This window comes from Phytophthora sojae, assembly GCF_000149755.1.
Source record: "Phytophthora sojae unplaced genomic scaffold PHYSOscaffold_12, whole genome shotgun sequence".
Classification (NCBI taxonomy): Eukaryota; Oomycota; class Peronosporomycetes; order Peronosporales; family Peronosporaceae; genus Phytophthora; species Phytophthora sojae.
This window is the reverse complement of record NW_009258126.1, coordinates 122,260-139,303: the sequence shown is the minus strand read 5'-3', so window position 1 is coordinate 139,303 and position 17,044 is coordinate 122,260. Positions and strand designations below refer to the sequence as shown.

At 57.7% G+C, this 17,044-nt stretch overlaps 5 protein-coding genes across 5 annotated transcripts; 1 reads left to right on the top strand and 4 right to left on the bottom strand.

Annotated features, from left to right (window-relative positions):
• Window positions 1–93: 93 nt before the first annotated feature.
• PHYSODRAFT_528823 (hypothetical protein) lies at window positions 94–2,080 on the bottom strand (the record flags this gene model as incomplete). The annotated part of the gene is made up of 4 exons (XM_009538491.1): window positions 94–150; window positions 193–1,500; window positions 1,574–1,666; window positions 1,745–2,080. 4 exons carry the CDS (start codon window positions 2,078–2,080, stop codon window positions 94–96), a joined length of 1,794 nt encoding a protein of 597 aa, XP_009536786.1.
• Window positions 2,081–2,709: 629 nt separating this feature from the next.
• On the bottom strand, window positions 2,710–7,498 carry PHYSODRAFT_288871 (hypothetical protein). The gene has a single exon (XM_009538490.1). It carries the CDS (start codon window positions 6,606–6,608, stop codon window positions 5,142–5,144), a length of 1,467 nt encoding a protein of 488 aa, XP_009536785.1. The 5' UTR covers window positions 6,609–7,498; the 3' UTR covers window positions 2,710–5,141.
• Window positions 7,499–9,913: 2,415 nt separating this feature from the next.
• On the top strand, window positions 9,914–13,085 carry PHYSODRAFT_348172 (pepsin-like aspartic protease A1; the record flags this gene model as incomplete). Its single annotated transcript, XM_009538489.1, has 2 exons — window positions 9,914–11,724; window positions 12,706–13,085. The coding sequence occupies exons 1-2, from the start codon at window positions 9,981–9,983 to the stop codon at window positions 13,083–13,085; spliced, it is 2,124 nt and encodes a 707-aa protein (XP_009536784.1). The 5' UTR covers window positions 9,914–9,980.
• A 1,172-nt stretch (window positions 13,086–14,257) lies between these two features.
• Window positions 14,258–15,701, bottom strand: PHYSODRAFT_262757 (glucosylceramidase; the record flags this gene model as incomplete). The annotated part of the gene is made up of 3 exons (XM_009538488.1): window positions 14,258–14,351; window positions 14,396–14,912; window positions 15,065–15,701. The coding sequence occupies 3 exons, from the start codon at window positions 15,699–15,701 to the stop codon at window positions 14,258–14,260; spliced, it is 1,248 nt and encodes a 415-aa protein (XP_009536783.1).
• Window positions 15,702–16,417: 716 nt separating this feature from the next.
• SOL9 (elicitin) lies at window positions 16,418–16,921 on the bottom strand. The gene has a single exon (XM_009538487.1). The coding sequence runs from the start codon at window positions 16,830–16,832 to the stop codon at window positions 16,476–16,478; it is 357 nt and encodes a 118-aa protein (XP_009536782.1). The 5' UTR covers window positions 16,833–16,921; the 3' UTR covers window positions 16,418–16,475.
• Between the last annotated feature and the right edge of the window lie 123 nt (window positions 16,922–17,044).

Below are 17,044 nucleotides of genomic sequence, written 5' to 3'. Positions count from 1 at the left end.
CCCGTCACTGGCCGAACTTTTAAGCCACGCGCAGCGCTCTCCTTCGTATCAATATACCATGCTGATTGTCCCCCATTAAAGCCCGCCTTCACCTCACGCGTCCTCGTCTTCGTCGTCCTCGAGTGTGAAGTCGTACTGCTTCCATTGGCTCTTGAACGTCTGCGTGAGCTTCTCCTCCTCGGGCTTGGGCACCACGCAGAACTTCCAGTTGGCGCGCCGCGGCATGTCCAGCAAGCACGCAGCCGCGTGGCGGCCGAACTGCACGTAATGCTTGCCTTCCACGTGGTGCAGAAGCTGCGTGGTGCCGCCCTGGCCATCCGGAACCTCGGCGTACAGGAACGGCTTGCCGTTTGTCTGCTGGCGAAGCAGCTCAAGTGGGCCTGTACACGCCGCGGCATCGGCGGCGCTGTCGTCGTCTGCTTTCTCGTCGGGACCGCGCTGCAGCTCCTCGAACTTGACGTGGTATTTCTCGCCCTCCGTCTCAAAGACGCGGCGAGCGGCCTCGGCCTTCGCCTTGGGCACGCCCACGACCTGCAAGTGGCAGTGCGTGGCTCCCAGCGTGGCCACGTTGCGGTCGATCACCAGCAGCTCCTTGTCCTGCGACGCAAAGTAGCGGCGCAGCGCCGACTTGAAGCGCTCCATCTCGCGCCAGGTATCCTCGCTAAGCGCCATTGTGGACGCCTCGTGCGCTATGGGCACGATGAGCAAGTGATCCCCGCAGATAGCGCCCTTGGGCATGGCCAGATATGCCTCCTGGCCGATGCTCACGATCAAGTGGCGCTCCAATGTCGGCGTCGACAGGCAAAACCAGCACTCAGTGCGGCCCGGTACCACGGGTCGATTATTTCTCCGCTGCTGCTGGTCACCTGGGACCAGCCCGCCCTTGCGCTGGCCCTTGGCTGCGAGTCTTTGGTCGTAAAAGAACTGAGCGTCACCTCGGCTTTTAGCGGTGAGCTGCTCGATCTGCTCGGCGGATAGGCCTCCGGTCGCAGCGGGATCCAGCTTCCTTCGCTTCGCGTCTGGTTCACCACTTCGTGAGGTCGCTTCTTCGAGTAATGCGTGAAGGTATGGGTTCTGTGTAGTGCCTGCGGGGATATCCACGCGCTGGCGCTCCTCTGCGCTCTGCTGGGCGAACGGAACGACTTGAAGTGCATGCAGATACTTGCGCGTCTTGTCCTTGACTTTGTTGACACCGCTGAGACCAATGAGTCGTGTGAGTTGCTTGCGTCCTGTTCCAGTAACTTCGCTCACGTAGGGCAGTCGCTGGTAGAACACGTCACCGCGTGTACCGTCGCCTCCGCGGCTCGTGATGTGATACTTGGGGTGCACCTGCTGCACAATCTGCCTTATCGCAGAGCTGCCTCGCATCGCCTGCAGTCCATGAGGCAGTTGCTGCTCCGGCAGCAGAAGCTGAAAGCTCGTCGGATACTCTGCAGTAAACAAGAAGTCCACGTCTCCCTGATCTCCATCTGCAAGTAGTTGCTGCACTAGTGCTTCAGTCTACACGCAAAAAGCAGATACCAGTAAGAATTAGCCTCAACCCGCCAGAAGTTGTGAGGCCCCAACAACGTACCGACGCCTTGGAGTACGTCAGCAGCGTCCCCTTCTCGTCCTCCGAGCCGTGGGTCTCCGTGCCGGACATATACGCAACCTTCAGTCCTGCGATCTACAGAGTGGACAACAATAAAACACAAATGCATTGGCAACCACTCAGCCGACAGCTCGCCACTTATGCAGCTCTTACATTGGCGACTCCAGCTCCAGCAAGGCAGAAGAATCCTTCTCCGATCTGCACAGGCTCGCTCGACTGATTCTCCGCGCTTAACTGGTCGAAGACTTGGGTCTGTTTGGCGTCTTCCTGCCACGAACGCGCCGCCTCGTGTCCCGGCAGGAAGTACGTAGGCAGCGGCACCTGTTTGCTGCCTCCTGCGAGGTACTCGACGGGCAGCGGGAAGCAGCGCCCCACGCACACGAGCGCCTCGAACGGCTTGTCCTTGGCGGCCGCGTTGAGCTTGCGCGCGCGCTCGAACAGCAGCTCCCAGTGGCCCTGCACGGCGCCGCACAGCAGCAGCTTGGGCATCTTGGTGGCGAGTGTGCGTACACAATGACTACTACGGTAGTACACTGTACCTTGGTGGTACAATGTACCGCCTCAGTTGAAGTTCATTTTCGAAGATGGCGGCTCTGACGCAGCACTGGAGCGACGGCCGCGAGGACCCGCTGGGGGACTCTTCGTCTGCTCTCCTGGCCGCCAGCGCTGCCGGGGACGAGGCCCGCGTGGCGTCGCTGCTGGAGCAGGGCGCGGTGGACGACGTGCTCCTGGCCAACCGCTTCTTCGGCGAGACGCCGTGCGAGCAGGCGCTGGAGCACGGCCACGTGGGGGTCGCGGAGCTGATCGTGTCCGCCGTGCTGACGCACCCGCAATGGGCCGAGCAGGTCTCGGAGCTCTTCTGGCGGCGGCTGCTATCTGCGGCGCTGCGCAGTCGGCAGCTGTCGGTGCTGGGCTTCGTGCTGGGCTTCGAGCCCGACCTCAACTCGGACGTGCGCCACAGCGAGAAGCCGCTGTTCGACGCCGCGCGCGCCGACGAGGCCGAGATGCTTAAGGTGCTGCTGGCTCACGGGGCCGACGTCTCCGGTAGGGACCCCGTGGGCAGCAGCGTGCTGCACATCGCAGCGAAATACGGAGCTATGGGTGTGCTGGGCGTGCTCAAAGGATCCAGTGTCAGGGAGGAGGTGAACGCCACCGACTCGCTGGGCAACACAGCGCTGCACTACGCGGCGGACTGCGCCCAACTGGAAGTGGCCAGAGAATTGTTCGGCATGGGTGCGGACGTGAATCTGGCGAACAGGAGGATGGCCACGCCGCTGCACATGGCGGTTAGCAAGGCGAGGCTTGGCATGGCCAAGCTGCTACTCGAGGAAGGACAAGCGGACGTGAACGCGACGGACTACCAGGACAACACAGCACTGCTGCTGCTTGCGGCCATGACCTCGTCGGATATGGACGAGTACATCAGTGACAGTGAGGAGGAAGAGGAGGAGTCTGTGCAGCTGCAGATGGCCAGGTTGCTGCTGGAGCATAGTGCCGATGTGAACGCCGCGAACACGGCGACGGCCACGCCGCTGCATCACGCCATGCGTCGCTACGACATCGAGCTGATGGATGTACTGCTTGCCCATGGAGCTGATGTGAACCAGCGCAACCGCTTCGGGGACACACCCTTGCACCAGGCGGCGCGTCTAGCGCTCTTCCCGATCATGTGGCAGAAGCTGCTAGAGCACGGCGCCGACCTGACTGCTGAAGACAGAGGCGGCCAAACGCCCATGGAACTCATCCCAAACAATGTGCTGCGAGCTTCAGTCGCAGAGGTCGTGGCGAGCTTGGCCGACAAGGGCAAGGACAAGTGAAAGGCATATCCTACCTACCAAGTTGAAGTTCACTCCAACACAATCACCACCACCTCTATCTACATGTACAGCATGACAGTGATGCCCCCAGACGTTAGCAGACAGAGCTCTCTACCAAACCATATCTATCAGACAGGAACAGCAAATGGAGGTTACCTGTCTTTTGCGAACAGCTTTACAAGCCTGCTTCTCTATATAGACCGCAGCTGTTCAGCCAATCAGATCTCCCCCATCAACTGATTTCCACACCTAGCCTTCAATTGGCATTTCGCCTGACGTGGTGGGCCACCCCCATCAACCAAGTTGCCACCACGGACGCCGGAGCGCAGTGGAGTCCTCGCCTCAGCATGAGCTTCAACGGCTGGAGTGTCGAGGTGCGCTGCTTGTGTAGCAATTGCCCGCGCACTATTGTATCTAACTAAGTGCATTTATTGCATCGCGCAGGACGTGTATGAGACCGTGAGGGGTTTCGGCTTCCGCGGGCGCTGCCTAACGCTGCTCCTGGCTATGGTGCACTTCTTCTTCGTGCTCGCAATCCCCAGTACGTCATGCTACTCCATACTTTATACCAGCAGAGTGGCAACTAATTGTGTGACTTTTTTCGCTGCAGTTCTGTGCTGTCTGAAAGCGGACGAGTTGATCTCCAACTCGTGGAGGGTGGTCTTCACCCCTCTGTGGGTGCTGAACGTCGTTTACTACGGCAGTTTGCTCTTCTCACTGGTGTTTGCAGACGGCAAGCTTTACTCCTTTGTCAAGGAGTTGCTGCTACTGGTGGTGCAAGTTTTCATCGCGCTCAAGTTGGATGGAGTTGTGGACTGGAGCCTCGTGGCGGTCTTGGCGCCGTATTTCGTCTACGAGGTGCTCAACCTGCTCGAGACGGTGACAGGCGGCGTACTGGGCAACTATATGCTCGTGAATGACACGGTCGGCGCCAGTTTCTCGGAGACGGCGGCCATTGTGGAGGAGCGGAGGATGCTGGTGAAGGCCGTGGTGCGCAAGTCGATCATGACGCTGCTGCGCATCGCTCAAGCGCTGCTCATTGGTATGAAGGTGGATGGCAGCTTGGACGCTTCGAGCTGGTGGCGCGTGTTGACGCCTGTGTGGATACTGGTGGCCTATCTCTGCTGGTACCCAGTCAAGAAGTACATCAACTCGACGTCCGCGCACCGACTCCTGGACGCGGTCTTTACTGCCGGCATTATCTTGATGCTCGTAGCGCCATTCTTCCTGCTCGCGGATCGCCTGGAGGGCAAGAGCATGTCCAGCTTTGACATTATCATGCCGTGGATGTTGCTGGTACGTCGGTGATGTTGGAACTTGTTGTGATCTTTCTCCCACGTGCTGATGTATTTGCGTTGCTGTTCGTAGATGGGGGTATCGTTCCTCTTCTTGTTTTGCGCTATCTCGTTGGCGGGATCCGAGCGACTTGTTCAAAGTGGTGTCCAGCCTACTCGCAGGCACGCTCAAAGCCCCCCGTATCGCCACGATTACGTTGCTGTCGACATGGACTGAGCTTTCGTCTTCAAGTCTGCAGGATTGACGAGACATTTTGTAGTGCAGTCTCGTTGCCCAGTGTCCCTGCGTGTGGATAACCGAAACCCCCCTGGATGAAATGAACAAGCAGTAGCACGTGAAAAGCCGAGTATTCCATTAGGCGCACCATTTACAGCTTACTTATGTTTGCTCGACTATCAAGCATATCAGAGCTCCTTGTTGCCGACTCCTTCACCCCCTCACAGCGGCAAATAAAATACGGGGTGCAGCGCGGCGGCGCTCTGGTTGGCCTTGCACATCTCTGCAATCTCCTTCTCCACGCGCTCGGCCTGAGCGTACCGCTTGGCGGCACCAGCCTCACGCTTTTCCCAGTTCGCCAGCAGATCACCGTACGAGCGAAGCACGCGAGCGAACTCGACACGATCTGTTGCAGAAAGCTTGGATTCACGCTCAAATGACTCGACCACCGTAACAAAGAGGCCCTCGCTCGTCACGGCCTGGCCCATGGTGTGGCAACCGCGGGCAATCTGCCCAAGTACACGCGTCATCGCCAGCGCGCTGCCTCCGACACCGGTCTGCTCTGCCTGCAGCGTGCTCATGGCTTTGCCCAGCCACTCCATCGCCTCCTCAGGCTTGTTCTTGCGCAGCAGCAGCTCGCCAAGGTTGGTCTCAACCCACGCTCCAAACGGAGCGTTCGGGCCCGAAGCCAGCAGCGCGTCCTTGTCATCTTCAGCAGCCGTCTTCTCCACCCACGCCAGCGCCTCCTTGTACAGAACTTCAGCCTGGTTCAAGCTCACAAGTTGCGCGTCAGACGGCGGAGCCTTGGGGTCCGCCTTGGGGTCTCTCTCCAGCGCGCGCGTGCTGGCCACCGACAGCGACGCGTACTGCGCTAGCAGGTACGGGATCTCGCGTCCCAGCTGCACCTCACTGGCCTTCAAGTCGCTCGCCTCCTCGTGCTTGAGCACGACGTCCTTCTTCTCTCTGAGCGTCTCCACGGCCTGCACAAACAGCGGGTCTTCCACGGCCTTGGCCAGTTGCTCGGCTCCGCCGCTGAGCTCCGTGCCGATGAGCTCGTAGAGCGACCACTTGAGTGGCACCGTCGCGTCCTTCGGGTAGAGCTTGGTGAACTCGTCCTTCTGGCACCAGGCCGCCGCCTCCTGGGGCAGGTTGGCGCGCAGCAGCAGCCGCAGCATGCGCTCGTGCTCCGCCACGGGCCACTGCATCACGTCGCCGCGCTCCTGCATGACCTTGCGCGCCTCCGCCACGTCGCCCTTCATGAAGAGCGTGGCCACCAGGTGGCGCAGCGCCGCCTGCAGGTACACGCTCTGGAAGCCCATGGCCGAGCGGCAGATCTCAACGGTGCGCTGCAGCTTGGGCAGCGCCTTCTCGGCGCGCTTGCAGTTGGGCAGCAGCCGCGCCTCGTCTCCGCCCTGGCCCAGCAGCACTTGCGCCGCCTCCTGGAACTCCGGCAGCGAGTTGAGCAGCTCGCGCTCCGCCTGCGTCTCCTCAGGCGCCAGCGGGAGGCTGCCTATACCCACCGAGGGATCCGCGAAGACTTGGCGCGGCGGCGCGTTGGAAGCGTATCGCGCGCTGTAAGCTGCACCACGAGATAGAGGAGATCCACGGCTACAAGATGCACCTGCGCGCGCAAGCAGAGCACGCGTGCAGCCCCCAGGAGGCAGCAGTGAACGCACAGGAAGAACCATGGTCGCGGCGCTTGTGAGCCTCAAAAAAGCTAATGACTCAATGAAATGATCGAGATGAGCGATGATAGGCGCTAATCCCTTTAGAAGTGATGATATCGGGATTGACAGGTGGTAGCTGATGAGACAGAAACGGCAACCACTCTTCAACAACACAGTACGTTGAAGCGGCCGATGGACGAAAGCTGTAATACATTGCATTAGTCCGAGGCCTCTGCTGTGTTCTCGGCCTCCTCGCGCGCGCGCTTCTTCTGCTTCCAGAGCTGCGCAGCCTGCAGCAGCTTGAGGTGCGACTGGGCCTGCTCGTCGTCCGGGAAGATGTAGTCCGTGTACTCCTCGAGGCCCAACTCCGTCTGTGCGCACAAACAATACACAGCAACAGCGTTAGAACCATCCATACATAGCAGACCCAAGCAACACAAACAGCTCCATGCATACCCCGTCCTGCGCGTACGCCATGCGCTGCTTGGTGACCTTCCGCGGCAGCATGTCGCTGACCTTCTGAATCATCTTGGTGTCGCCGCCCTTCTTCTCCATCTCCAGCCACGTCTCCATGCACAGCACGCGGTCCTCCTTGAGCTCCTCTCCGCCCTGGTCCTTCATGTAGCGCAGTGCGCGCTCAAATACGTCGCGCGCCGCCTCCAGGTTCTCTCCTTGCGTGTCCTTGTCGTCGGGCGATGATGCCTCGAATTGAGCGAAGCTGATCCAGACCTTCACGTGCTTCGTGCGCTCCAACAGCCGCTCGTACAGAGCGCGAGTGTTCTCACGCTCGTCATTCTCGATTTCAAAGTCGATATAGTGCTTCCAGATCATCTCGGGCATGTCCAGTACGGGCTGCTTGATAGCCAACTCGTAAATTGCGCGAGCGCGCTCCGTCTCGCCCACCTGGCGCTCGAGCATGGCGTACTTTTGCCACGTCTCGCAGTTCTGCGCATCAAACTCGAGGAAGCGCATGTAGATCTTACGACAGCGATCGATCTCGCCCATCATGAGCTCCAGCTCGATGTAGGTGGTAAATAGTTTCTTCTTGGGGCAGCGTCCTAGAGCTTCGCCAAGTGTCATCCGAGCTCCCTGGACGTCGCGCTGCCGGATGAGGAACTTGGCATAGAGAACCCAAATCTTCGCGAACGTAAACTTGTCGTGCGGAATCAGCTTCAGGCACGTCTTATAAACCTGTTTGCAACGCTCAGACGAGTTGCCGCTGTCGTCGTTGTCACCAGCCAGCAGCTCTTCAAACAGCGCGTACTTAATCCAGAGGTAGATATACCTGCGCCAGTACTTCTTCTCGGGAATTGGTGGCACGTTAGCGATGGCGCGCTCATACACCTCACGCACCAGGCCAAACGACTGCGAACCGGCAGCCTCGTTCTCCTCGAGCTTGATGTACTCCAGCCACGAGTCATAGTCCAGCGCATTGGCGGTCACCTGCTGCTCGTACACGACACGTCGCTTGGCAATGACCACCTCCTCGATCCGTTCCTTATCGCCGTGCTGCTTCTCGAACGTAATAAACGCGCTGTACAGCGCCGGCGCCTCCTCCTTCGGCAGCGTGTCTAGCGCGTACTTGAACACTGCGCGAGCTCGCTCCAGCTCGCGACACCTCTCTTCGAAGAGCGCAAAAGCGAGATAAATCTGCTCCGTCTTCTCATCACTGCGCAGCTCCTCCAGAGCTCGCTCGTACACTTTCCTGGCCAACGCTAGCTGCTTCTGAGACCGCTCCTCCCACTTGGCGTACTTGATGTAGGCCTTCTCCCCGGGGTGACACATGACGTAGCGCTCGTACAGCGCCCTCGCACGCGGGATGTCGTTGGCGCGCACCTCCAGTTTAATATACGAGTACCAGGCCTGGTCGTTTGGCTGCCACTCCATCCAGCGCTCGAACACACGCCGCGCGCCGTTGAGGTTGCCCAGGATCTCCTCCATGAAGGCGTACTTGTACCAGAACTGCGCCACGCGGGGCAGCAGCGTTACGGCGCGGTCCCAGACGTTGCGCGCGTGATTGGCGAACTTGTGGCGCATCTCCATCTCGGCGTACTTGAGCCAGATCGTGGTGGCCTTGTAGTCCACGTCCAGCGCGCGCTCGAAGACGCTGCGCGCACGCGCGAACTCCTCCTGGCTCTCCTCCCACGTGGCGTACTTCATCCACGTGCCCACGTGGTGGCGCTGGCGGCGCAGCTCGTCTTCGAAGGCCTTGCGCTTGCCCATGCGGTACTCGGCCAGCTCGGCGGCATCCGTGATGCGGCGGCGCGGCGGCTGCGCGAGCTCCTCCTTGCGCTGGTTGGCCTCGAGCAGGATCTGCTCGGCCGTGATCTGGATGGGCGCGGGCGCGCGGTTCTTCACCACGCTCTTCTTCATCATGGCGGCTGGCGGGCGGCAGGCGGGGCGGGGCGGGGCTAGATGAAAAGCAGGCGAGGTGATGTCCGGCGGGTGGTCTAAGTGGCGAGCCTAATGGACGCGAACTTAAGACCAGATGCGTATTTAGGCAACCTTTAAAAATTATGAATTATGTGGCACACACAATGGGGTGGGGTGTGCACCACACAGACTTGCTGCAACAGTTTCGAATCGAAACTCGAAACTTTCGATACAGGAAGTTGAAGTGCGTCTGGCGGAATGGCAGATTCGTTTACACAAGGTCCCCGATTTGCGCCGCCACTGCGGCCGCCGCAGCTGAGCGCGTTGACGGCATCGATGACGGACACTGCCAAAGAGGGGACGGACAGGTTCGTCTTCAGCCGCGCGGGCTGAAGACTGCGCTGAGGTGTCCCACACGCCCTCGGGTTGCGGCGCGGCGAGCACCAGTGCCGATCCATCCTTGCGAGCTCCGCTCCGTTCCTGCTCATCTGGGTGAGAGCGCGAGTCCCGATTGACCGCTGAGTGCTTGTGTGTCGGGGCTCACCCCGGTGTGACTGAAGTTGGCGCTCGCGAGCGGAGACCGCCATCCTGTCCAGCGGCGCTGGCACGAGTTCTGCAGCGCAACGTCATAGAGACGACTTCAATCACATGGTGAGCGTTTGACTGCAGGCCTCGTTTACGCCCCGCTCGAGGTGTCCACTAAATGTGGCCCAGTGGACACCATATTCCACCGCTAGACGATCGCCACATTCCTCTATTTGCGGCACCAATCCGCCACAATCGAGCGTGTTTGCGCGGCAAATACCACAAATAGCCTGTTTTCGTTCCAGGCGTGCAGGGCACATCACAGGCAGAAAGTGGCCAGGATCTGTTGGGACATCCCGGGCACATGGAGCTCGCGCTGGTCGACGCCAAGTCAAGTCAAGGCGCCTCGCTCGCAGTGTGGATTTTGCGCCACTCGCTGCGTTGACCAGGCGTGCAGTGCAGTACCCACCCACCCACCCACATACATACATACACATGCAGGTGGCGGCAATACTTCCGATGGCGCTGAGCCTGTCGCTGGCGACGACGGCGCAGGCCGGCGACGTGCTGCAGCAGAAGCTCTGGGGCCTCTCGTCGGGCCTGGCCTACTACGTGCAGGTGAACGTCGGGTCGCAGCTGTACTCGTCCAGCTCGGGCAGCTCGGCCAGCGACTCGTTCAACCTGCTGCTGGACACGGGCTCGGCCAACACGGCCGTGGTCACGGCCGATTGCTGCTCGCTCACGAACGAGCACCTGTACTCGTGCTCGGACTCGGACACGTGCGTGGACCAGGGCACGGCGGTCAGCGTCACGTACGTGAGCGGCTCGTGGAGCGGCGAGGTAGTGGAGGACACCTTCTCGGGCGAGGGACTGGGCACGGTCGAGAGCATGCCGTTCGCCGAGATCACGGCCGAGGACAGCTTCATCTCGTCCGGCTACGACGGCATCGTCGGGCTCGGCTACAAGGCCATCGCGTCGCCCTCGAGCGACCCGCCCACGCCCTACTTCGACAAGGTCCAGAGCGCCGACGGCCTGAGCGACGTCTTCAGTTTGCAGATGTGCGGCGCGCTGCAGGCGCTGAGTCTCAGCAACGTGTCGCTCGCGGACGACTCGTACCTGTACGCGGGCGAGTTCGTGCTCGGAGGCACGCACGGCGCCAGCGGAGAGAGCTTCCACAAGGGCGACATCGTGTACACGCCGCTGGTGCAGGAGAAGTACTACAACGTCCTCGTCACGGACATCGGCGTGAACGGGGAGAGCCTCGGACTGGACTGCGAGACCATCAACTCGCCGCGGTCCATCATCGACTCGGGCACGAGCAACATCGCGTTCCCGTCCAGCGTCTACAGCGCCGTGATCGCGGAGCTCAAGACGCAGGTCGAGAAGGTGACGACCGACGTGAGCGACAGCTTCTTCGACGACGACTCGACCTGCTGCTCGAGCGAGTGCGACCCGACCAACGCCGACTCGATCATCTACTCGCTGCCCGGACTCACGATCTCGCTCGCAGTGGACGACGACAAGTCGCAGCAGATGACCATCACCATTCCAGCCGAGTACATTTGGCGCCCGCTCGTGGTGTCGACAGGCCAGGGCGAATCGGCCTGCCGCGTCTTCGGCATCTCCGAGGGCAGCTTCACGCTGCTGGGCGACGTCTTCATGGACGGACTCTTCACGGTGCACGACCGCGAGAACGAGCGCGTGGGGCTCGCGGTGGCCGACAACTGCCCGAACGGCGTCACCTCAAGCAAGAACATCACGGTAGAGACCATGACTTCCGAGGACTCGTTCTGCAGCTGCGTCGGCTCCTCGGACCGCAAGAGCAGCCTGCTCAGCAGCTACGTGCCGTTCTCGGGCAAGCCGTGCTTCTTCTGGCAGTGGTGGATGTACGTGGTGCTGGTGGCGATCGTCATCATCGTCCTCATGCTCGTCGCCTACGGATACTACTGCTGGAAGCGGCGCAAACTCCTGCGCCAGATCGAGGAGCTCCGCCAGAGTCAGAACCAGCCGCGGGTGCAGCGCAGTCTGTACACGAACGACCGTCTCGACCGCAACCTGCTCCAGACACCAACGCAGCCGAGCTCCGTGTACATCGTGGAGGCCTACACGCCCCCCACCGCCGCCACAGTTCCAATTATGAACGGCGGAGTCCCCGCCACGAATGACTACAGGTTGGCGTCCTCGCCGTCAGTCCGATTCAACCCCAACACGACAGGAGCGCCAGCCACGGCCGCTCCGGGTAGGAAGGTGTAAGGCGCCTTCCTTGCTTAGACAGCAAGTCCTATTGTACCATAGTATTAACAGCGAAAAATCGAAGACTAACGTATTGAAGTGTTCATGTTGTATTTACAACTCCTACGACGGCGCGCCGACCAGCTTGCGGAGCCCATACTGAGCGCCAGTCAGTCGGCGAGCTGGTTGGCCACGGTTTCCAAAATCGAAAAGCAAAAGCGGCCATCTTATGGTCTTTCTTTGCTCGATCTATCTTACGCAGACGAAGTCTCGCAGGAAATTTTCCGACGTCTTGTTAACATTTTTACACGAGTGCAAAACCTACTCGTGAATGACGGATTGTTACGTTATTTGTGCAAATCTTCGCAACTCATTGACCACGAACTAACATTAACTTTCAATGTAATGCATGTTACATGCAGCATGTAACCTTAGATGCGTAAGAGGCGCAGGATGGCTTTAGCGATACATATCACGTGCGGGTACATGGAATTAATTAATTCAAGAAAATAGCACTACTACTTCGAGCTTGATGTTGCCAGTACAGTGTATACGTGCATGTATGGACGTTCTCAATACATGAAGAGCACATTTTTGGCTCGAACGTAAGCAAATCCTGGGGCTCAAAGCCCACGTGTTTCCTTGGAGCACATCACTTATTTCGCGTCCATCTGCTGGTTCAGCTAGAGAAAAGGCCCCAGTGTGCAACTTGATGTTGCAGATCTTTTAGTCAAAGTCTCTACTAAGTACTGTGTACTGTGCAGTGATAACCCTCGCGCCTTTCACACGAGCAAAGCAGGTATTTTCATCCCGAGTGAAGCTCCATGCCAATGCTCGTCTAGGGTTGCTCGCGTCTCAAATTTTAGTCAGAAAGCCGAACCCTGTGTCTTGTGTGTGTGGTTTCGTCGGTCGCCGTCCTGCAGGGCCACGGCAACGGAGGAAACTCTAAAGCTACGGCCCCACTCACTTAAAACTTGCCTTCCACAAGCAACACCAGCCTCCTCCTCCACCATCACCAACCACCACTACCAACATGAAGACCACCAGCTTCGCCGTCGCCACCGTTGCCGCTCTCTCCGCCATCTCCGCTCCCACGCTCGTTGGCGCCGAAACGTGCTCAAGCTCCTGCCGCTCCTGTCGGATGCCAAGAGCTGCGCCGACGACACCGGGTACACCATCTACCCGTTCTCCGGCAAACCCACGGACGAGCAGATGAAGGCCATCTGCGCCAACCCGACGTGCACGGGCGTGCTGCAGGACGCCATCGACACGGACCTCCCGGACTGCACCATCGACTTTGAGGCGACGCAGCTGAACGTGTGTACGGAGCTGACCGACTACGGTGCGAGGTGCGGCGTGTTCGAGTAAGAGCCACTTTGCCACCACGATATCATTCTAGAGTGTCTTCCCGAATGAAAGTGGTGCCTGAACAAGCATAAATTTGCTGCAGTAAGTGTATTACCACATGGAGATCACGAAGGGGTATTTGCGCGCAGACGACAGCAAAAATGTCCTTCATAAAAAATGAATCAGACGAGCACTTCATCTCACCAATTATTTCTTGAGATTAGAAGAGCAACATAGCACCCAGAGGAGAAATGCCGCTTGGCTGCAGTGGCTTCACACCTGAAACCAGACTGCAACAATTTCACGACAATAGTGTCATCGAGTTTCCCTAACACATTACCTTCTATATGGATAGATAGATGTACGAGTCCGTTAGGCTAAAATATTTAACATGCAAGTTTAGATCTAAAAACAAAATCTTTCCACACTTAGAACCAGGAATTTGAAAAGAAAATATACTTTGACCTACACCATAAGCGCGCCATCTTCAGTGACATCGTATCCGCATCGCCAATCCATACCCCTGAGATAAACCACACTACACAATTATCAATCTACCTCGGTTAACCGATCTTGTTTTTACTTTCACAATCTATCGTGAGTACTCAGTTTCTAGAAGTATTCCTTGCAATCGATGCGGGGTACGGGGTACTCTGCTGTATCTACCCGTTCACAGGCGAACCCACAAACGAGGGACATTACCGCGAGCTCGGCGCGCCAATATCTTCAAAGAGACGCTCCGTACGGATCTGACCGACTACGCTGCGTAGGTGCAGGGAGTACGAGTCGTGCAATGCCATTCAGGCCATCAGATACGAGAAACAAAACCTTACTTGTATTTGCTACCAAGCCGATAGAAGTGCAACATAGCTGAACACAAGATCCACTAGAAGGACATGTGGTTGCGAGTTTCGAAGCGAAGGGTGTGAGTTATTTGCAACATTCTCTAAAACTCCACATAGGGCCTGTTCCGCAACACCGCTGTTCGCAAACAGTAGAATGCTCTTTCCGCTGGAAAGAGGAAATCCGCAGTTTTGAGGATTCCGCTGGAAGCGTTTGCGGAACACACAGATTTCAATTCGCCAAGCGCTAAATGGCACTGTAAAACATTGTTGCTGGTGCAGTATAAGCGAAGGAAGTGTCTAAACGTTTGAAAGAGGAGATGACGCGGGGGCGCTCGTTTGTTATGTAGTCTAGGCCCCTAGTAGTTGAGAAGACTTGCTGCGGGATGCGTTCGTCGTTTGCTGCTCAGTGCGCGCCCACGCTGCTTCACGAATGGCGTAACCTCTGTAACGAAGCATTGGAGTTGAAAATGCACGACGACAACATACAAGATTTTGGTGTCCTCGGATGACGGCAGGATCACTGTTTGCATCGAGTTCGCCGGCAACGTCAGCGTGAACGTGTTGGAGTCCGTCTGCTTCACACTGACTGTGACCTCAGAGCTGTCACGGTTCAGGAACTGCATCACAACCTGGTTGTTTGGTGTTACGAAAGCGCAATGGTGGAAGTCGTCCAGCGTCTCCGTCTTCGGGAACTCGATGCGCTTCGACCCCGGTGGCACGAACTTGGAGAAGTGGCCCATGATGTAATACGTCGGCTGCTTGTAGAACTCGGCGCCATTCTGCTCATACACAAGAATCGGTGCGTCCACCATGTTCTTCGCCCAGTTCGGGCCGCCGTCTGTGTCCAGGAACAAATTCCAGTCGACCCAGCCCGCAACCATGTTGTTGATGTCCTCGATGATGTCGCGCGCGTAGTTTTGCGCTCGCTTCCAGGCCTTGTCAGGGTCATCGAGAGAGGGGCCCTTACCCGTGCCAACGAGTGAAGGCAGATACCCCTCGCACGCTTCCGTTCCGAGCATGAACATGTCCGGGTACGCCTCGTGAAACTCGAGCAGATTCTTGAAGTTACCAGCGCCAGGTAGGATAAACTCGACGTTTTGGTACCAATGGAAGGCGAGTCCACTCAGATATTTCTTCGACTCGGGATCCTCAAACGGCGCCGCGCGATCCATATTCCAGGTTTCTGGTCATCATTCGCCATGATTTTCAAGTCTGGGTGGTTTTTGGCCATCATGGGGCTGAGGTTCAGCTTGATGAAGTGTCTCTCCTCCTCCGCAGTCATGCGCAGTATTTGCCATTGAGACACAGCAAGAGGAGGCTTTTCGGGCTCATTCTGGACAGTCATGGGCCAGAAGTCGATTCCCTCTTTCTTGTAGGCGTCGAAGAACTTGGAATAGTACAGTGCCAGCGCCTCCCAGTACTCCTCGCCAGGTTTGCCCTTGATCGTGCAGTCGACGACTGAGTCTCCGTTTGTCATCCAGAGCGGGGGCGCCCACGATGAAGCAAACAACTTTAACGTGGTCATGTTGAGCGCGCGCTGGATCATGTCGATTTTGTTCGAGTGTGGCGCCTTGTCCGCCGTGAAGTTGGCCATCTTAAAGTCGTCGATCTTCTCGTTGTAGGTATACGTGCTCGTCGAAAAGTCCGTTGATCCGATCGGCACGCGAGCGACGTTGAACTCCAGGCCACTCTTCCCAAAGTACTGGTCCAGGGCCATGTCTTGCAGCTTGGCCGATAGTTTGAAAACGTTGATGGCTGCAGAGTCCGTGAAAGCCCCGCCGAAGCCCAGCATGGTCTGAAATTAGGTCGTAACATCAATGGAGAAGGTCGGTTCGTCTTCGGAGGACTCGTCAACGTTTGCCACCGTGTACGTCGAGCGTTGGCCATCCTTGGAGGTGGTACTTGGCCCGCCGTAAGCTTCGTGTAGTCGCTGACAATGGAATCACACTGAGTCTCGTTGCAGACGCAGACGCCGTCAAGTACGTCTTGGTATAATGATGACCAACTGGAGCATGCCGCTGTCACTCCGCGTGGCGTGAGAAGCAGGCTTGAAACGAAGGCGATCACTGGAGCCAGTACCTTCATCGAGGCACGAATCTGAAAATGGCAACGACGAATGCCGTTGCCTCGACGTTAGTCACCACGCTGTCCATACTGCCTTGCGTAGAGCATAAGAATACGTTTCAAGATCTGCCTTGCTCGGTGCATGTACTGTCGAAGAGGCGACGTTCGGTTCTGCCGGTGCATTTACCAAGTACAGAACAAGCTTCGACGCTTCGTCCAAGACAATCTTCCCACAAGATATGTTGTTCTCGATGGGATCTTGTGTACAACCGCTTGTAGTACTGAATTATCTGTGCAGTTCATCGTTGGCGAAAGAATTCTCAGCTCAACGTGTACGATCGATCACCTTGACTTCCATTCTCTGCAGCGATTCAATCTCCTCGCGATTCTTCACCTCGATGCGCTTGAGGAGAACTGTAAAAATGCGGCTTGAACAAGTTTGTTGTGTAGCTTAGCGGAAACTTTGTATTGGCAAGCCAGTAGGTACAGGGTGATAGCAATTCTAGGATGCGACCTTGTTAAGGTCGATAACCTCGCAGCCTGCGAACATGAGCTCGATGCTCTCGTGGATGTTGTACGCGGTGCCGTTGAAAGTCAAGTCGCAGTCGGGCATCTCGGAGTCCCTGGCCTCGTCGAGCAGCTTGTTGCAGGCTTTACTCTTGCACATGGCCTTCATTTGGTCGATCGAGGGCATGCCGGTGAACGGGTACAGCTTGTACCCCGAGTCGGCGGCGCAGAAACCTGACTGGGATTCCAGCGGCAGCAGCGCGAAGCTCAGCGTGGTGGACGCGCACTCCTCGGCGACCACGAGGGAGCCGAACGCGGTGGCTACGGCGGCAACGACTGCTACGGACTTCATTTACGGACTTGCGGGCGCGAACGCTGCGGTGATATAGCACGAATGCCACCTCGCAGCCGTTTACGAGCAGCATTAATCTGCGCATGGCAGTTCCAATACCCCATCCTATGATTAAACCATTTGGAAGCAGCGCACTGAATACTCCCCTAATATCAGTACATATAATTTCCGATAACTTGTCATTTGTAAGGTAAGATTCTGACTACTGCTGA

Coding starts and splice junctions, on each gene's coding strand:
- PHYSODRAFT_288871 (XM_009538490.1), bottom strand. CDS start 6,608: ATGGTTCTTCCTGTGCGTTCACTGCTGCCTCCTGGGGGCTGCACGCGT.
- SOL9 (XM_009538487.1), bottom strand. CDS start 16,832: ATGAAGTCCGTAGCAGTCGTTGCCGCCGTAGCCACCGCGTTCGGCTCC.